At 46.9% G+C, this 20,807-nt stretch overlaps 1 protein-coding gene and 1 long non-coding RNA gene across 3 annotated transcripts in view; both read left to right on the top strand.

The window, feature by feature from the left end:
• Positions 1 to 3,879, top strand: part of shmt1 (serine hydroxymethyltransferase 1 (soluble)) — a 62,715-nt gene extending 58,836 nt beyond the window's left edge. For both annotated transcript variants that reach the window (XM_072481014.1, XM_072481013.1), the window contains 2 exons: positions 1,032 to 1,142; positions 2,807 to 3,879. In XM_072481014.1, the coding sequence (XP_072337115.1) occupies positions 1,032 to 1,142; positions 2,807 to 2,979 (284 nt within the window). In that variant the 3' untranslated portion in view covers positions 2,980 to 3,879. The remainder of the gene's footprint in view (positions 1 to 1,031; positions 1,143 to 2,806) is intronic.
• Positions 3,880 to 6,724: 2,845 nt separating this feature from the next.
• The window catches only part of LOC140393574 (uncharacterized), a 79,758-nt gene continuing 65,675 nt past the window's right edge, over positions 6,725 to 20,807 (top strand). The window contains exons 1-2 of the long non-coding RNA XR_011935672.1: positions 6,725 to 6,818; positions 13,867 to 14,107. This is a non-coding gene — a long non-coding RNA (uncharacterized lncRNA). The remainder of the gene's footprint in view (positions 6,819 to 13,866; positions 14,108 to 20,807) is intronic.

The following is a 20,807-nucleotide window of genomic DNA, read 5'->3' as shown; positions in this document are numbered from 1 at the left end:
TCAGGCGGATATAAAACATCCCATGGCATCACCACCACGTTACCTCTCAATTGGCATCCCTCAAATTAGAACATGGCCATTGAAGAGTGATGTCAGGAAGCACTTCTTCACACAAAGGGAAGTGGGTATCTGGAACTCTCAGCCCCCAAAAAGCTGTGGAGACTGGAGGGGGAATCAACTGAATATTTTAAAATTGAGATTAATCATTTTCTATTTGCCTTAAGGAAAGGGAACCATGGGTTTGGGTGTTTGGGGTTAAAATACAGATTGCGTATGATCTATTGGATTAACGGAATAGGCCTGAGGGGCTGAATGGCCCATGCCAGTTCCGATAACCACAACAGACAGGGGAAAAAAGAACACTTGGATACACGTTTGTCTTTGACTGTTGTCATGAGAATGTTGCTTTGTGAAATGTTTGGCTGCTCATATTACTGCAGTGATGTCAGAGTGTGGGTGGAGCTGGGCTGTCAGCTTTTTACTTTTGTTTTAGGCTGTTTGCTGCAGGGTGTGTTTTAGTTTCGTTTTCAGTGTTGGAGCTGAAGCCAGACAAAGCAGGTGTACTGCTGTTCTCTCTGCCATGAGAAGACTATCTCTTGATCATTGGTGGATTCAGAATTATAAATGTTCTGAGTAGTGACTTTAACCTGATGTGCTTCTGTTAAAGGTTATGTTTATTTGTAAGTCTTCTGGGTGTTAAAAGGACAGCGTAAGCATTACATAGTGTTGTATTCTTTGGGGGTTGTATTTGAATTAATGGTTGCTAAGATGTTCACTATGTTTTAAAAAGGTTAACTTGAGTTCATAGAATAAACATTGTTTTGCTTTAAAAAATACTTTTCCATTTCTGCTGTCCCATACCTGTAGAGTGGGCCGTGTGATCCCCATACCACAATCTATTAAACGTTTTGGGTCAGGTGAACTACATGATACACTTTGGGGTTCTCTAAACCCTGGCCCATAACACTGTGGAAAAGATGTGAAACAATGAAGTGGGAATGAGGATATTTTAATCTGTTATTGTCCGACAGGTGACAAGAGTGCTTTACGTCCCAGTGGCCTCCGTCTGGGGACTCCAGCCCTCACCTCCCGAGGGTTTAAGGAGAAGGATTTCCGGACAGTGGCAGCTCTTGTTCACCGAGGTAAAGTTGTTTGGCACTGATCTGGAACACTGAAGTTACCCGTGTCTTCAGGGCAGGGCACTGGGAAACCTCCAAACTAACAGGCGAGGTGAAGGTTTTTTTCAGTGAGAGGGGCTGAATGCATTACCTGGGGATGACTGAATCTCAAAAGAAGAGAAACATTCATCAACTGGGGAGGGGGAGTCAATCCCAGCTGGAGTGGGTCGGGGGAGGGAGAGTCAATCCCAGCTGGAGTGGGTCGGGGGAGGGGGAGTCAATCCCAGCTGGAGTGGGTCGGGGGAGTTGGAGTCAATCCCAGCTGGAGTGGGTCGAGGGAGTTGGAGTCAATCCCAGCTGGAGTGGGTCGGGGGAGGGGCGGTCAATCCCAGCTGGAGTGGGAGGGGGAGGGGCGGTCAATCCCAGCTGGAGTGGGTCAGGGGAGGGGTGGTCAATCCCAGCTGGAGTGGGTCGGGGGAGGGGGAGTCAATCCCAGCTGGAGTGGGTCGGGGTCGGGGCGGTCAATCCCAGCTGGACTGGGGAGGGGGAGGGGCGGTCAATCCCAGCTGGAGTGGGTCAGGGGAGGGGTGGTCAATCCCAACTGGAGTGGGTCGGGGGAGGGGGAGTCAATCCCAGCTGGAGTGGGTCGGGGAGGGGGAGTCAATCCCAGCTGGAGTGGGTCAGGGGAGGGGCAGTCAATCTCAGCTGGAGTGGGTCGATGGAGTTGGAGTCAATCCCAGCTAGAGTGGGTTGTGGGAGGGGCGGTCAATCCTAGCTGGAGTGGGTCAGGGGAGTTGGAGTCAATCCCATCTGGAGTGGGTCGGGGGAGGGACGGTCAATCCCAGCTGGAGAGGAGGGAGAGTCTATCCCAGCTGGAGAGGGGAGTTGGAGTCAATCCCAGCTGGAGTGGGTCGGGGGAGGGGCAGTCAATCCCAGCTGGAGTGGGTCAGGGGAGGGGCGGTCAATCCCAGCTGGAGTGGGTCGGGGAAGTTGGAGTCAATCCCAGCTGGAATGGGTCGGGTGAGTTGGAGTCAATCCCAGCTGGAGTGGGTCGGGGGAGCCAATCCCAGCTGGAGTGCGCCTGGAGGAGGGGCAGTAAATCCCAGCTGGAGTGGGGAGGGGGAGTCAATCCCAGCTGGAGTGGGCCAGGCGGTTGTGGAGTCAATCCCAGCTGGAGTGGGTTGGGGGGAGGGGATGTCAATCCCAGCTGGAGTGGGCCAGGGGGATGTGGAGTCAATCCCAGCTGGAGTGGGTCGGGGGGAGGGGGAGTCAATCTCAGCTGGAGTGGGTCGGTGGGGCCAGCTGCAGTGGGTTGGGGGGATGGGGAGTCAATCCCAGCTGGAGTATGTCGGGAGGAGGGGCAGTCAATCCCAGCTAGGGTGGGGTTGTGGCGGTCCATCCCAGTTGGAGGAGGGTTCAGAGCTGTTTAATAATATGGTCAGCTAAATTATCAATGAATTTTCTGGAGTTCAGCCTCCTCCCAATCCCCTTTACCTCCCCCTTGGAGGAGGGGTCAGGGAGCCCACCCAGCTGTGAAGTGCTTGACCCTGGGCTGGATTTCTCAGCTCCCTGGTGTCACCTGACATTTTGTGGTGCTTGTTGATGTACTACTGAGAGGTTGCCTCAAACAAAGCGGGCCCCATTTCTGAGTGCTGATATCCATGGAAGGTTTTATTTAATCTCTACAGGGATCCAGATAACACTGGAGATTCAGAGAGACGTCGGGGCAAAGGCACCACTCAAGGAATTCAAGGAGAAGATGCTGACTGACAAAAACCACCAGAACAAGATCAGACAACTGATGGAGGAAGTGGAGTCTTTTGCATCAATGTTCCCAATCCCCGGATTGGCTGATCTTTAATGGGACGAAGCTTGGCATTGCCGGATCAAGGAGCTGTGCCGCAAAGCTGTGGGATTGGTTTTGTTTCAAGCACATGGCTTTCCTAGTTGCATTTTCTGCAAAGTGATTAAAAAGTAAATTATATGTAGGGCCTCCTGCAACTGAGTAATTCCAATTCCTTTCTTCATACGTAGGATTCCAAGCGTTTTCACCGGCATTTGTGACCAATGCAATCCACGCTTCCAGGCATTTTCCCCATGATCATGGAAAAACAATGACCTGGCTTGTAACTCTCCCGAGCTCTCCTGCCCAAGATGGTCAGGTTCATCGCTTTACTGTCAACTGATTTATACCAAATTACATTGTGCTACTTGGGATTTTGGGGATTTTTTTCTTTGCCAATTCGTTTTTTTCCCCCATGCAGACCACAAACCAGCTTCCTTAATCATAAGTTGTGTTTGATATCAGTGCCCCGTGCAAGTGCATGAGAGACCAGATGGACGTGCGTTATTTACAACAACAATTCTGCCCTCTTGAGTATCGCTGACTTTGATGGCGACACTAATAGTGGCCATGCCTTCAGGTGCCAATGTCACCTCCTCTCAGGTAAGGGGTTTGGGGGAGGGGGCTCCGGTGCTGAGGGCTGGGGGACCCCTCCCGCTTCCCACCTCTGACCCAGTAAAATCCAGGGCCAGAAGGTGGGTGGTCACACTTCTCGCCCGAATACTTAAGTGGGGCAATTAATGGTCACCCGCCTTATGCGACCCGGTGTCACGTTTTGCTTTATAGCTCCCCTGTGAAGCACTGTGGGAGGTTTTCCTGAGCTAAAGTTGCTACATGAATACAAGCTGTTGATGCCTCATCTCAGTGACTGTGGTGCCCGTTATTGTGTTCAAATTAAAGATTTATTTCTACTCCTTACTGCTCGCCTGCCTCCTTGTTAATTTCTAAAGCAGCAACTGAACACCCAACCAGGGGCTGGTTTAGCACAGGGCTAAATAGCTGGCTTTTAAAGCAGATCAAGGTGTGTTATGCTGCTTCGGATAACACAAGCTGCTTCCTTGTTGTAGTCTCTACGAAAGGATGCTCCAGACTATGAAAAGAGTTCAACATGTTTATTGAACTATTAACACAGTTCTTAAATGAGTTCGATACTCTGCTAATCTACCTCTCTAGTAACTCAATCTAACTGTACCAGCTTGCTCTAAGCCACGTGCTGGGGTGTGATGCTGCTGATCAACCCTGTCTAACTCTCGAGATGTCTGTATGTGGAAAGAGGCAGAGCCTGTGTGCCCTGTCCTTTTATATGGGTCATGTAGTGCCCCCTTGTGGTAATGCCACCTCTGGGTGTCCTGATTACCCATTGGTTGTGTCCTTTTCTAATGACCCATTGGTTGTATGTCTGCATGTCATGACATCTCTGGTGTTCCCTCTAGTGGTTACTTAGTTGTAGTGTATTTACATTAACCCCTTGTGTATATAGTGATGCAGATCACTACATCCCCCCCCCTTTTTTCGTGTTACATATTTTCTGTACTTTGTTAAAGAAAATGGTACAAAACAGGTAGATAAATTATGACATGTACAAGTTGTGATGATATTGATGATTATACAATACCAATTAACATTTATGAGTCCAAGCTTTAGGAATTAGTACGGTCGTGTGGCTTGCTTGTTTTGTCGTTGAAGTGGTGATGTTGATGCTGTCATTTTCTTGTGAACGTCGTCAGTGTTCCTGTGATCATGAGGTGTTCGAATGGTCGATTCACTTCGTTGTCTGATTGGACTCTTTTTTTTTTTCTGTTCTTGTGGTAGCGATTCTGTATGTCATCTTTCCTGAAAGCTGGTTTGCTTGTTTGTAGTGGAGCAAACATGAATCGGTGAGATTCGGTGTCATGCCATGGTATGTCTGCACTCTTGCCATTGTCTTGAGCTGTGCTCTCACATTGTCCTTCATGTGCAGAGTTGTACCATGTCATACAAGTCGTTCGGTTGTTGTTTTTGTTGTGTTTGTCGTGCTTGTTGTTGCCTTTGTTATGCTTCGTGTTGTTTTTGTTGTTCTTGTTGCGCTCAATGACCGTTCCGTGTAATTCGGTTCATTCTCAAAGTTACTTGTGTCAGTGTCCTTTGTGGTATCTGATGCTTCATTGAGCGTTTCTTCTTGAGGATTGTGAGAATGACCTGATGTGGCATTGATCTTGGTGACATCACTCCTTTGTGGTTGATGTGATTTCTCTTTGATTCCTTGGTGCTCCTTTTCTGGAGTAATTTCTGGTTCACTTGAATCATCTTTGGTTTCTTGATGCTCCTCTCTTGGAGTCATTTCAGGTTCACTTGAATCATCATTGATTTCTTGGTGCTCCGCTTTTGGAGTCATTTCAGGTTCACTTGAATCATCTTTGATTTCTTGATGCTCCTCTTCTAGAGTCAAAATCTTCCAAGGTTTCATTTTCTTGTGGATAGGTTGGAATAGATGAGGTTTTAATTGACGTGGTCTCACTGGACTCAAGAGTAGTTTCACTTTGATTGTTGAGTGCTTCTGTACATATGAGCTGAGATCTGTCAGTCTCGCTGTGATCTTGCACATCTTGTATGGGAATCATGATTTCTTCGTCACTTGTCTCACATACAGTGGGTAGACATTCAGTGTCTTCTTGTTGGTTAAATGAGCTGGGTAGACTTTCATAGTCTTCTGGTGGCTCAAATAAGCTGGGTAGACTGTCATAGTCTTTTTGTTGTTCACGAGAGCTTGGTAGAATTGCATCGCTGCTGCTGGTTGCTCAGATAAGGTGGATAGACCTTCATGGTCTTGTTCATGCATGGACTGCATTATGGAGTCTTGACTTGCTTCCATTGTGGAGTCTGTCAACGAGCTCGCTGTGGAGGCCTGTATCTCTGTGGGGTCTGGCATCGTTCCCTTTGTGGAGTCGTGCAGTGGTCTCGCTGTGGAGTCGATCTGTGCACTCTCAACGGAGTCGTGCAGTTGTCTCGCTGTGGAGTCTGTCATCGCTTTCTGTGTGGGGTCGGGGACTCTTCGTGGCGCGTGGACCACTTTTCGTGGTGCGTGGACCACTGGTGTGGCGTCAGGCCGCTCTCTATGGGCTTTGTCTTCTTGGGTATTTGACAGGTTGCTGTCATCCAATGTATTGACAATCTGCCATGGCATCATGGTATTGGATTTGTTTCCATGAGTAGTGTCGTGTTGAGCTTTGCAACCGTGTTGCTAATGCAATGATCATCAAATCCAAAGAACTCATCCATGTCTGAGTAGTATTCTTCAATGTACAAATCATCTCTTTGGATGGTGCTAACTGCATGTTCCAGGGTGCTGCGGAGGTTATTTTCAACTGCTGGTAGAGGTTCAGGCATTGTTCCGTCTTTCGAGGTGAAGGAATTGTGTTTTGTGGCTTTAAAACTCTTCTTTTTCATTTTCGGACATTTCCCCTTTAAGTGGGCGTGGTCCAGGGCCTCTGATGTCATGACGCTTGTGAAGTAAAGCGTAGAAATGGATTGTGCATGCGCAAATCGCTTTTCCTTTACTGTGCGCTTTGTAAACTGTGCATGCGCGGCTTCTCACACATGCGCAAAACACCATTTTGCCGGGTCGCGTCTTCTAGGGAAATGCGCATGTGCGGACTGGTCTGGCTGGATACGTGCAAGATGGCTGCCAATCAAAACTGTCGTTTGCTTCTGTTGCAACCCCACCTCTGCCTCATGTTGAGTATTCGCGCCAGTTTTACCGATTTCTTTTGTGTCTACCTGACAGTGGCTGTCGAATTTGTCCAGGATGGTCTGGAATTTCGTTCTGTCGGAGTATTTAAAGGAGTTGGAAGATCTGTATTGCATGATCACCCGCAATGGTGAGTAGAAAAGCTATCTTCCGCGCATCGGTCGCGCCGTTGAGGTTGGATGCTACCATGTTTAGTTGAAATTTCTGCTTGAATGATCGCCAGTTGGCACTAAGATTGCCGGTGGTCCTGAGCTGATGAGGAGCCTGAATCTTGTCCATTGTGCCTGTATGCAGTAGCTGGTTGTCACGGATCTTGCTGAGTTGAACTAAATAGATTGTACAGTAACTCCTGGTATCATGTTGTGTTATGCTGCTTCGGATAATACAAGCTGCTTCCTTGTAGTCTCTACGAATGGATGCTCCAGACTTTGAAATGAGTTCAACGTGTTTATTGAACTATTAACACAGTTCTTAAATGAGTTTGACACTCTGCTAATCTACCTCTCTAGTAACTCAGTCTAACTATACCAGCTTGCTCTAAGCCACGTGCTGGGGTGTGATGCTGCTGATCAACCCTGTCTAACTCTCGAGATGTCTGTCTGTGGAAAGAGGCAGAGCCTGTGTGCCCTGTCCTTTTATATGGGTCGTGTAGTGCCCCCTTGTGGTAATGCCACCTCTGGGTGTCCTGATTACCCATTGGTTGTGTCCTGTTCTAATGACCCATTGGTTGTATGTCTGCATGTCATGACATCTCTGGTGTTCCCTCTAGTGGTTACTTAGTTCTAGTGTATTCACATTAACTCCTTGTGTATATACAGTGATGCATATCACTACACAAGGCAGGCCAGCAGAGCGGGTTGAATTCCCCGACCTGCCTCCCCGAACAGGCGTCGGAATCTGGCGACTAGAGGTTTTTCACAGTAACTTTATTTGACGCCTGCTTGTGACAATAAGCGATTTTCATTTCATTCAATTCTTTAATGCTGTGTCTTATTTTTAAGCTGAAATGTGAAGTTAAAAACTCACTATTCTTAGAATTCCCCCTATACCAAAAAAGGGTTGATATTCTAAATGGTGAACAGGGGATTCTCACTCCCCGACTCCGATGCAGGCTTCAGTGGGTGCTATTCAGGTCAAACTATATTTTCAAGTTATCTCCCGGTATAACCCATACCTTCACCGAAGATTTCATATACTTACCACTTAGTAGCATCGATATCCTGGGTCCTGCATTGCTAAGTAAGTAAAGTAGACTTTGGAATAACCACTATTTCAGGTTAAATTAAGTTATTTTATTATAATATTTTTTCTTTTAAAAGCTGCAATTACTGTCTTTACAGAAAAGTAAAAGATCTTGCTTCTGGATCCTTCTGGTTGGTTGAAAGGACCCTCAGGCCCAACTTGACAATCAATCTTCTTTTTAAAATCTGGTCTTCTTTAGATGCATTCGCTGATTAGCTTGGTTGCTGTGTCCTATCTTTCCCATGTACCGAGCTGTGAGAGCTGGCTCTGCTGGCTGTCTCTGAGCTGACTCTGCCTATTCTTTAAATTCTAGTCTTCCTTCTCTGCTTCTCCCTGAGTTCTGGTTCTGGTCTGGTCTCTACGTTTATATTCTCTTTCTATTTAGTTATTAAGTTTTTATGACTTTATTGTAAAGTAACATTTTTCACTTTGATTGTAAAAAGTATCTTTGATCTAAACATTCTAATCCAACTAAGTATTCATTTTGACATAACCTCATCTCATAGATCTGATTACATTGTGTCCTTTGTGATATTCAAACATGCTTTGACTTCAGTAGGTGTTACTTTTGGTTTGGTTCCTGTCATTTCTATAGTTTTATTTTCCAATTGTGTCCTCAGCTCATAATTTTGACTTTGATTTTGGCTTTGAATTATGTTTCTCGTAGACTGATAGTCTCCAGTTTTCTTTAATTTACCTGGTATTAGCAAAATGTCACACCTAGAATTGTTTCAAATTCAACTGAACCTAATCTTTTCCTTTCCAGATGCTTACTAAGATAGTTACTTTCAATGAAGGTGTGAGCCATTGTTTTTGGCTTCATTCAAAATCCTGCTTGTCTTGATTGCTAAGCCTGCTTGACCAAGGATATCTGCATTTTACAATCCTGCTCTGGCAGCTGCTGTTAACCCTTTGTGGGATATTTCCCTGTATCCTCTCATGTTTGTCTCAGACCAGATATTGCCAGACTTCCATGTTTCAAATGACACATCTTTCCATATTTTCAATAACACCCCGTTTTGACATTTGAAACATAACTATATAATTTTGTCAATTATCCCCCCATCTAATTGTGCTAACTAACATTTATCCCTGATCTTTCCCATTTGTATGTACATGTTTTGTGATTTTAAATTGTGCACCGAAAGCAATTCGTAAATGTATCCATATCACAGACCATTGTCTATTTTCGTTCTTTCCTCAAGTCCAATTACCGTGAACCATAATCGCAGTCACTCAGGAAGGTAACACAATAGCTATATCTGTGTGTTCCACTACCTCCAAAGCATTTTACTTCCTTGGGGTAGCAGCACCGTAGAAGCTTCCTCATGTCCCTTAGAAACAGCACACATCTCAGTCCATTAGTAACCAAAAAGGTCTTTTGTCCATCACTGGCTGTTAAGTATCCCATTTTTCCATCATCCAAATTGCCTTCCATGTCTCATTGGAATGGTAAATTATGATATCATGTACCACCCACTGATTCCCTTGCTTCATTAATTTAAAAGGTTCAATCGATCCTGCTTCTATCTCTGACATCCCCACATTAATGTCTAACATTGTCCTGAACCATGTATGTCTGCCAGCCCCTGGTGTACATGAGAGAATATCTTTCTGACAAACTTCCTTCAAATCCCTTTCGTCTGTTATCATTTCCCTTACAACATTTGCAATACAATATGCCGATAGTATTCGCAAAACCACATTGAACTGTCACTTTTCTTTTTCCAAATAAATTCTCCCTATTGTTGAATACACAGTTAAAAAAAAAATTAAGTCTTATCTTAACAAATTACTCATCACCTAACCACACATTAGACCGTGTGTTACAACTTTACATATTTGCAACTGTTATCACAATTTCAATACTAAAAATAAGGTACAATATCGACACATCCCTTCGTGGCTTTGGGACCAATAGTCATTACATACTAAATATGGCGTGTAAACAACATCAATATTATTTGTGAAGTTCTATGCAGTTAAATCAAGAAAACACACTAAACTACCACTATTCCCCCTCTCTATTAAAACCTTCACACATCTTAGAAATGCTGATCAAATTCTTGAACGGCACACATACCCCCATTATCGTACATACATAAGTCCCTAACAATTTACATGACATTTCTTCCCTAATAACGATTACAGCTCTTCAATGCAATATTGTTTGCTGCATTGGTAATAATTTTCCCACCGTGGCATCAAGCTACAAAAATTCTTAAACTATTGTCTTTTATCATAGTGAGGTTCCTCGTCAGTCGCTGCTGTCTGCCGAGACCCTTAATAACTCCATCGCGTAGTACCTACCCCATGGAGACCGCAGATCATCCATCAGTTGATGTCCAATTAGAGATGTCTGACCGGAGGTTTCCTTGCTCAGTAATAATTAGAAATTTTGATTTGTTTCTAACCCGTAAAGTTTTCCTCCGGGCTCTGTCATTTAATTCCCTCAAATATGTAGCCAATTGTATCATTAGTTTCCCCCCAATCCTGTCTAAAACGTTCTTCTCTGGAGTGCAGTTCTCTTCCTTCTTGTGAACTGGTTTATCTGTTATTTATTTTTTCCATCTGAAAAATCAAATGAACAGGTCAAGGGTGGAGAGGGCCCTATTCTTTAATTTGTACTTTCTATCTTCGTTTGAACACTCCAGAAGCGCCCTCTCCAGGACTTCCGGGTTTCTTTTGCTACCATTTCTTTCCTTTTTTTTTGAACTGGTTTATTTTCCTTATCCTTTATATCCTTCATACAATTAAAGCCTGTTAAGCCTCCTCCTTCTGTCATTGCACCCCTGAGTGAGATTCGAAGAATCTCAAACTCCTCCTCTTTTGCTCACTCAGTGATCCAATCTGGTCGAAACCATACCCTGATACATTCCTGATATTGCTACTGCATTTACTTTAATTACTTTATTTTGATTACGACCGTATTTTTATGAAGGTAAGTTCCAAACATGACATTTTAACTTTATCATCTGTCCAATCAATACTGCTCACGGGTTTTAATTCACTGTCTTCCCACCAATTGGGTCATGTGTTTTAATTGCGATACAATTTCTTTTGCTCCAGACACCATGCTTCTCTAATTCAACTGTATGTTTACCCAGATTCTGAACAATCTTGTCTTTACATTTTACAGCTTCACTGATTATTTTCCCTGCAATTTTAGTTGGTAGCTTCACCCAAATCTCCTCTGTGTTATCAATTGTTTTTATATCTTAATTTTACTACCTGCATCTATTTTTATCAAATCTTTCCCTGCCATCAGATTCTCATTTCCTTATACTGCAAGTAATTCTCTGAATCTAACTTTTGATCCAATATCTTTATTCTCCAAAGCTCCTTCTTCAATGTATTTAACATTCTAAACATCACTACTTTTGCTGGTGACATTCTTGTGATCATCGGGCACTAAGACCCTGCGGAGCTATGCAGTGTCAATTTTAATGGTCAGTTTCAAAGTGATTTCCTGCATACAGCTGACTGCTGCCCAGTACAAACTCTTTATCTGTTTATTCTGAGACCAATTTAGTTCTGAACATACTGACTTACCACCTCATAATACTGATCACATTTCTACCTGCCGTTTATAACTTCTAATTAATGTGAAACCCGGTTTTTCAAAATGAAAAAAAATTTTTAAAATACAAACACCAAAGGAAATTCACAACTCTTTATTAGACATACACTCACGTTTATCCACTGAGATCTTGGACCTCTATTCAGTGGGGTTTTAGTTACTCTTAACAAAAATTGAGACCCCTCCGTGCTGATAAGTCTCACTTATACAGGAGTTTTTTGCCTCTGTTCATTTTTTCCACTCTGTTTCATTGCTTCAATTCTCTTGACCGTGTTTCAGATCAAGTGAATAATTCTAATTGCCATTTTTCGGAATTCTAAGTTCTGTTCCTGGTTGTCCCTTTCAGTTGCAATCTGAAATTAAGGATAAGTACCCTTTCTTGGCCCCATCCAAGGCTAACTAAGGCACTATCTTCCTGTTTTAGTTAAGGGTCGATTGGTTATTGGTCTCTAAAGGTTCTAGGCATCCCCACTCTCTAGGCGGTCTCCTCACAATCTGCCTTACTCTAAGGATGATTTATTTTTTGGCCTCCTTTTACCAGTAATGGATGCAAGATTGTTAGTGCTGTCACCAAGATGTCTTGCAGACTTTTTCTCAGGGTCAGCATCTTCTAGTCCGCTGATTTCACACCCAACCTGAGTTTTAAGTCCCCTCGATCCACAGAATATCCTTACAAAAGTCAATCACACATGACTTTCCAAACTAAACTCGGCAGGTAAAGTTTGACCCACACATAGACTAGAAACTTCTAATATTTTAGCCTTTGTGCCGGTTAGAAATTTCTAATATTCTAACCGTTGTTTGGGAACTAGAAACTTCTAATATTCTAGCCTCGTTTTTCTAGAAACTTCTAATATTCTAGGCCTCCACGCTGAACGCCATTTTTTAAAATACTCACCACTATTCTTAGAATTCCCCCTATACCAAAAAAGGGTCGATATTCTAAATGGTGAACAGGGGATTTTCACTCCCCGACTCCGATGCAGGCTTCAGTGGGTGCTATTCAGGTCAAACTATATTTTCAAGTTATCCCCCGGTATAACCCATACCTTCACCGAAGATTTCATCTACTTATCACTTATTAGCGTCGATATCCTGGGTCCCGTATTGCTAAGTAAGTAAAGTAAACTTTGGAATAACCACTATTTCAGGTTAAATTAAAGTTATTTTATTATTATATTTTTTTCTTTTAAAAGCTGCAATTACTGTCTTTACAGAAAAGTAAAAGATCTTGCTTCTGGATCCTTCTGGTTGGTTGAAAGGACCTTCAGGCCCAACTTGACAATCAATCTTTTAAAAATCTGGTCTTCTTTAGATGTATTCGCTGATGAGCTTGGTTGCTGTGTCCTATCTTTCCCATGTACCGAGCTGTGAGAGCTGGCTCTGCTGGCTGTCTCTGAGCTGACTCTGCCTATTCTTTAAATTCTAGTCTTCCTTCTCTGCTTCTCCCTGAGTTCTGGTTCTGGTCTGGTCTCTACGTTTATATTCTCTTTCTAACAGTTATTAAGTTTTTATGACTTTATTGTAAAGTAACATTTTTCACTTTGATTGTAAAAAGTATCTTTGATCTAAACATTCTAATCCAACTAAGTATTCATTTTGACATAACCTCATCTCATAGATCTGATTACATTGTGTCCTTTGTGATATTCAAAAATGCTTTGACTTTAATAGGTGTTACTTTTGGTTTGGTTCCTGTCATTTCTATAGTTTTATTTTCCAATTGTGTCCTCAGCTCATAATTTTGACTTTGATTTTGGCTTTGAATTATGTTTCTCGTAGACTGATGGTCTCCAGTTTTCTTTAATTTACCTGGTATTAGCAAAATTTCACACCTGGAATTATCCCAAATTCAACTGAACCTAATCTTTTCCCTTCCAGATGTTTACTAAGATAGTTACTTTCAATGAAGGTGTGAGCCATTGTTTTTGGCTTCATTCAAAATCCTGTTTGTCTTATTTGCTAAGCCTGCTTGACCAAGGATATCTGCATTTTACAATCCTGCTCTGGCAGCTGCTGTTAATCCTTTGTGGGATCTTTCCCTGTATCCTCTCATGTTTGTCTCAGACCAGATATTGCCAGACTTCCATGTTTCAAATGACACATCTTTCCATATTTTCAATAACAAATGGCAAAAGTAGAGAAGGTATTTACTAATGTGACAATTGCTTTCTGACAAGCTTCAGAATTGTTTATCTGAAAATGTGCCTTACCTTTTCTACCCCCGTCCCCCCTATTATCCCCACATGCTGGCTTGATTTGCATTCCATCCGTCAGCTTAAATGTTCAATAATTGGCAGCATTGTGTACCATCTACAAAACGCAATGCAGCAACTTACCAAGGCTCTTTCAACAGTATCATCCAAACCTGCACCCTCTGTTACCTAAAAGAACAAGGATATGCACAGCATGGGAACATCATCGCCTGGAGCTTCCCCTCCAAACAACACACCAGCCTGACTTGGAACTTTATCGCCGTTCCTTCATTGTCGCTGGGTCAAAATTCTGAAACGCCCTCCCTAACAGCACTGTGGGTGTACCTACACCAGATGGACTGCAGCGGTTCAAGATGGCAGCTCACCACCAACTTCCCACGGGTAATTAGGAATGGACAATGAATACCAGCCTTCCCGATTAGGCAGGATCAGATTTATGCTGAGATTGTGGGGTTCTCGTCGGGTGTCGGTTTAGCTCAGTTGGCTAGACATTGGTGGAGCGTTCAGGACTATCTCTAAGGCAGGGCCCTGTTGCAATTAAAGGAAGGAGCTAAAAAAGGAAATATCTTCCAGTTGAGTCAGATAAACATTGATGATGCAATTCCAGTCGATCTTTCAATTAAAACGAGTGTAAAAAATTGGGATTTCCGCCTTCAAGCTCATTTTGCGGAGTTGATTTTACATGGGATTTTTGTTGGGTAAAAGCAGGTAGGCCAAGGTGAGGTAAAGATCAGCCATGATCCAGCTGTACTATGAAACAGACAGACGGGCTGAGTGGCCTGTTCCTGTTGCAGTTCAACACGTGCGGAGTGTGCAAATTGAGGGAGACAGTTAAAAGGAACAGTCGTGTTTGGGAGCTGTAATGAAGCTCAGTATTGTGTTTGGCAGAGGAATCAAATACAAATGGGCGCTGAAGAAACCACTCGGAGAGGTTTGAACAGGCTGGGGCTCCAGGTCTGAAAGCTACCATTATTGTGCACAGTGATTAGCGATTCAGATGGGACAGGCTATCAGTTGGGATTTACAGCATCACAAAATCTTACGGGGTGAATTTTAAAACTCTTGCAATAATCATTGACTCATGGGCAATGTGACAGGAATGCAATTTTTAATTATTGTCAAAATCAAGTTACAAAGTTCCCTGAATCCCAATAGCAAAGCCCCACTGCAGTTAGAAGGTCATGGACACAGGTCGAAGCCAGATTCTTTTTCAGGAGGATGAGGACTCTGTTTGCGATGATAGGTCTGAGGGAGCTACCACTTGGGAGGTAATGATACATCCGGCTGGTTAGAATCAGTGGCTTCAGTCTGGCTAATCGAGAGAGTTTATTGTGAGGCAGCTGGATAGACATTTTCACTAATCAGGTTGACGTTGCCTCAAATTGACCCCATAGAAGGTCCATGTGACATAGAACACGGGGCAATAAAACCCAGAGTGGTATAAAACAAACCAATGCAAATTGAAACACAGATATTAAACATTATCAAATTAGAAGATCTACATACCTTCCAGAACTAACAGAAGCAAGCATGTATATGACCAGAACACAAGTACTGTTTAACAAGATACGAATGGTGCACGGTACACATGGAGATGGAAATGGTGCACGGTACACATGGAGATGGACTTTGCGATTATCTGGTGACATTCATCTCCAGAATCTTAGTGAAGAAGACATGAGAGTTTGAAGATTATGTTATTTATTGATGTTAGAATAACATTATACTTCAAAATTTCCATTCTCACCTTCAAACTGCTTCACAGGCAAGACTGCACACTTAATCAAATATTAATCCTAAATCCCACCACACACTCTCCCTACATCCCACCACACACTCTCCCTACATCCCACCACACACTCGCTACATCCCACCACACACTCTCCCTACATCCCACCACACACCCTCCCTACATCACACACTCCACATCACACACTCTCACCTCCCTACATCCCACCACACACTCTCCCTACATCCCACCACACACTCTCCCTACATCCCACCTCACACCTCCCTACATCCCACCACACACACTCTCACTACACCCACCACACACTCTCCCTACATCCCACCACACACTCTCCCTACATCCCAACCTACACACTCTCCCGACATCCCACCACACACTCTCCCTACACCCACCGCACACTCTCCCTACACCCACCACACACTCTCCCTACATCCACCACACACTCTCCCTACATCCACCACACACTCTCCCTACACCCACCACACACTCTCCCTACATCCCACCACACACTCTCCCTACATCCCACCACACACTCTCCCTACATCCCACCACACACTCTCCCTACATCCCACCACAGACTCTCCCTACACCAACCACACACTCTCCCTACATCCCACCACACACTCTCCCTACATCCCACCACACACTCTCCCTACATCCCACCACAGACTCTCCCTACACCAACCACACACTCTCCCTACACCAACCACACACTCTCCCTACATCCCACCGCACACTCTCCCTACATCCCACCACACACTCTCCCTACATCCCACCACACACTCTCCCTACATCCCACCACAGACTCTCCCTACATCCCAGCACACACTCCCTACATCCCACCACACACTCTCCCTACATCCCACCACACACTCTCGCTACATCCCACCACATACTCTCCCTACATCCCACCACACACTCTCCCTACATCCCACCACACACTCTCCCTACATCCCACCACATACTCTCCCTACATCCCACCACACACTCTCCCTACATCCCACCACACACTCTCCCTACATTCCACCACACACTCTCCCTACATCCCACCACACACTCTCCCTACATCCCACCACACACTCTCCCTACATCCCACCACACACTCTCCCTACATCCCACCACACACTCTCCCTACATCCCACCACACACTCTCCCTACATCCCACCACACACTCTCCCTACATCCCACCACACACTCTCCCTACATCCCACCACATACTCTCCCTACATCCCACCACACACTCTCCCTACATCCCACCACACATTCTCCCTACATTCCACCACACACTCTCCCTACATCCCACCACACACTCTCCCTACATCCCACCACACACTCTCCCTACATCCCACCACACACTCTCGCTACACCCACCACACTCTCTCCCTACATCCCACCACACACCCTCCCTACATCCCACCTCACACTCTGCCTACATCCCACCACACACCCTCCCTACATCCCACCTCACACTCTCCCTACATCCCACCGCACACTCTCCCTACATCCGACCACACACTCTCCCTACATCCCACCACACACTCCCTACATCCCACCGCACACTCTCCCTACATCCCACCACACACTCTCCCTACATCCCACCACACACTCTCGCTACACCCACCACACTCTCTCCCTACATCCCACCACACACCCTCCCTACATCCCACCTCACACTCTGCCTACATCCCACCACACACTCTCCCTACATCCCACCGCACACTCTCCCTACATCCGACCACACACTCTCCCTACATCCCACCACACACTCCCTACATCCCACCGCACACTCTCCCTACATCCCACCACACACTCTCCCTACATCCCACCACACACTCTCGCTACACCCACCACACTCTCTCCCTACATCCCACCACACACCCTCCCTACATCCCACCTCACACTGCCTACATCCCACCACACACTCTCCCTACACCCACCACACACTCTCCCTACATCCCACCGCACACTCTCGCTACACCCACCACACACTCTCCCTACATCCCACCACACACTCTCCCTACACCCACCACACACTCTCCCTACACCCACCACACACTCTCCCTACATCCCACCACACAGTCTCGCTACACCCACCACACACTCTCCCTACATCCCACCACACACTCTCGCTACACCCACCACACACTCTCCCTACATCCCACCACACTCTCCCTACATCCACCACACACTCTCCCTACATCCCACCACACACTCTCCCGACATCCCACCACACACTCTCCCTACACCCACCACACACTCTCCCTACATCCCACCACACACTCCGTACATCCCACCACACACTCTCCCTACATCCCACCACACACTCTCGCTACATCCCACCACATACTCTCCCTACATCCCACCACACACTCCCTACATCCCACCACACACTCCCTACATCCCACCACACACTCTCGCTACACCCACCACACTCTCTCCCTACATCCCACCACACACTCTCGCTACACCCACCACACACTCTCCCTACACCCACCACACACTCTCCCTACATCCCACCACACACTCTCCCTACATCCCACCTCACACTCTGCCTACATCCCACCACACACTCTCCCTACATCCCACCACACACTCTCGCTACACCCACCACACACTCTCCCTACACCCACCACACACTCTCCCTACATCCCACCACACACTCTCCCTACATCCCACCTCACACTCTGCCTACATCCCACCACACACTCTCCCTACACCCACCGCACACTCTCCCTACACCCACCGCACACTCTCCCTACACCAACCGCACACTCTCCCTACATCCCACCACACACTCTCCCTACATCCCACCACACACTCTCCCTACATCCCACCACACACTCTCCCTACATCCCACCACACACTCTCCCTACATCCCACCACACACTCTCCCTACATCCCACCACACACTCTCGCTACACCCACCACACTCTCTCCCTACATCCCACCACACACCCTCCCTACATCCCACCTCGCACTCTGCCTACATCCCACCACACACTCTCCCTACATCCCACCACACACTCCCTACATCCCACCGCACACTCTCCCTGACTTCCCACCACACACTCTCCCTACATCCCACCACACACTCTCGCTACACCCACCACACTCTCTCCCTACATCCCACCACACACCCTCCCTACATCCCACCACACACTCTGCCTACATCCCACCACACACTCTCCCTACACCCACCACACACTCTCCCTACATCCCACCACACACTCTCGCTACACCCACCACACACTCTCCCTACATCCCACCACACACTCTCGCTACACCCACCACACACTCTCCCTACATCCCACCACACTCTCCCTACATCCACCACACACTCTCCCTACATCCCACCACACACTCTCCCTACATCCCACCACACACTCTCCCTACACCCACCACACACTCTCCCTACACCCACCACACACTCTCCCTACACCCACCACACACTCTCCCTACATCCCACCACACAGTCTCGCTACACCCACCACACACTCTCCCTACATCCCACCACACACTCTCGCTACACCCACCACACACTCTCCCTACATCCCACCACACTCTCCCTACATCCACCACACACTCTCCCTACATCCACCACACACTCTCCCTACATCCCACCACACACTCTCCCTACATCCCACCACACACTCTCCCTACACCCACCACACACTCTCCCTACATCCCACCACACACTCTCCCTACATCCCACCACACACTCTCCCTACACCCACCGCACACTCTCCCTACACCCACCGCATACTCTCCCTACATCCCACCACACACTCTCCCTACACCCACCACACACTCTCCCTACATCCCACCACACACTCCGTACATCCCACCACACACTCTCCCTACATCCCACCACACACTCTCGCTACATCCCACCACATACTCTCCCTACATCCCACCACACACTCCCTACATCCCACCACACACTCTCCCTACATCCCACCACACACTCTCGCTACACCCGCCACACTCTCTCCCTACATCCCACCACACACTCTCCCTACATCCCACCACACACTCTCGCTACACCCACCACACACTCTGCCTACACCCACCACACACTCTCCCTACATCCCACCACACACTCTCCCTACATCCCACCACACACTCTCCCTACATCCCACCACACACTCTCCCTACATCCCACCACACACTCTCCCTACATCCCACCACATACTCTCCCTACATCCCACCACACACTCTCCCTACATCCCACCACACATTCTCCCTACATTCCACCACACACTCTCCCTACATCCCACCACACACTCTCCCTACATCCCACCACACACTCTCCCTACATCCCACCACACACTCTCGCTACACCCACCACACTCTCTCCCTACATCCCACCACACACCCTCCCTACATCCCACCTCACACTCTGCCTACATCCCACCACACACCCTCCCTACATCCCACCTCACACTCTCCCTACATCCCACCGCACACTCTCCCTACATCCGACCACACACTCTCCCTACATCCCACCACACACTCCCTACATCCCACCGCACACTCTCCCTACATCCCACCACACACTCTCCCTACATCCCACCACACACTCTCGCTACACCCACCACACACTCTCCCTACATCCCACCACACACTCTCCCTACATCCCACCGCACACTCTCCCTACATCCCACCACACACTCTCCCTACATCCCACCACACACCCTCCCTACATCCCACCTCACACTCTGCCTACATCCCACCACACACTCTCCCTACATCCCACCGCACACTCTCCCTACATCCGACCACACACTCTCCCTACATCCCACCACACACTCCCTACATCCCACCGCACACTCTCCCTACATCCCACCACACACACTCCCTACATCCCACCACACACTCTCGCTACACCCACCACACTCTCTCCCTACATCCCACCACACACCCTCCCTACATCCCACCTCACACTGCCTACATCCCACCACACACTCTCCCTACACCCACCACACACTCTCCCTACATCCCACCGCACACTCTCGCTACACCCACCACACACTCTCCCTACATCCCACCACACACTCTCCCTACACCCACCACACACTCTCCCTACACCCACCACACACTCTCCCTACATCCCACCACACAGTCTCGCTACACCCACCACACACTCTCCCTACATCCCACCACACACTCTCGCTACACCCACCACACACTCTCCCTACATCCCACCACACTCTCCCTACATCCACCACACACTCTCCCTACATCCCACCACACACTCTCCCGACATCCCACCACACACTCTCCCTACACCCACCACACACTCTCCCTACATCCCACCACACACTCCGTACA

Source organism: Scyliorhinus torazame, chromosome 17, assembly GCF_047496885.1.
Source record: "Scyliorhinus torazame isolate Kashiwa2021f chromosome 17, sScyTor2.1, whole genome shotgun sequence".
NCBI classification, from domain to species: domain Eukaryota; kingdom Metazoa; phylum Chordata; class Chondrichthyes; order Carcharhiniformes; family Scyliorhinidae; genus Scyliorhinus; species Scyliorhinus torazame.
The sequence above is the reverse complement of the archived record's forward strand: the minus strand, read 5'-3'. Positions and strand labels throughout refer to the sequence as shown.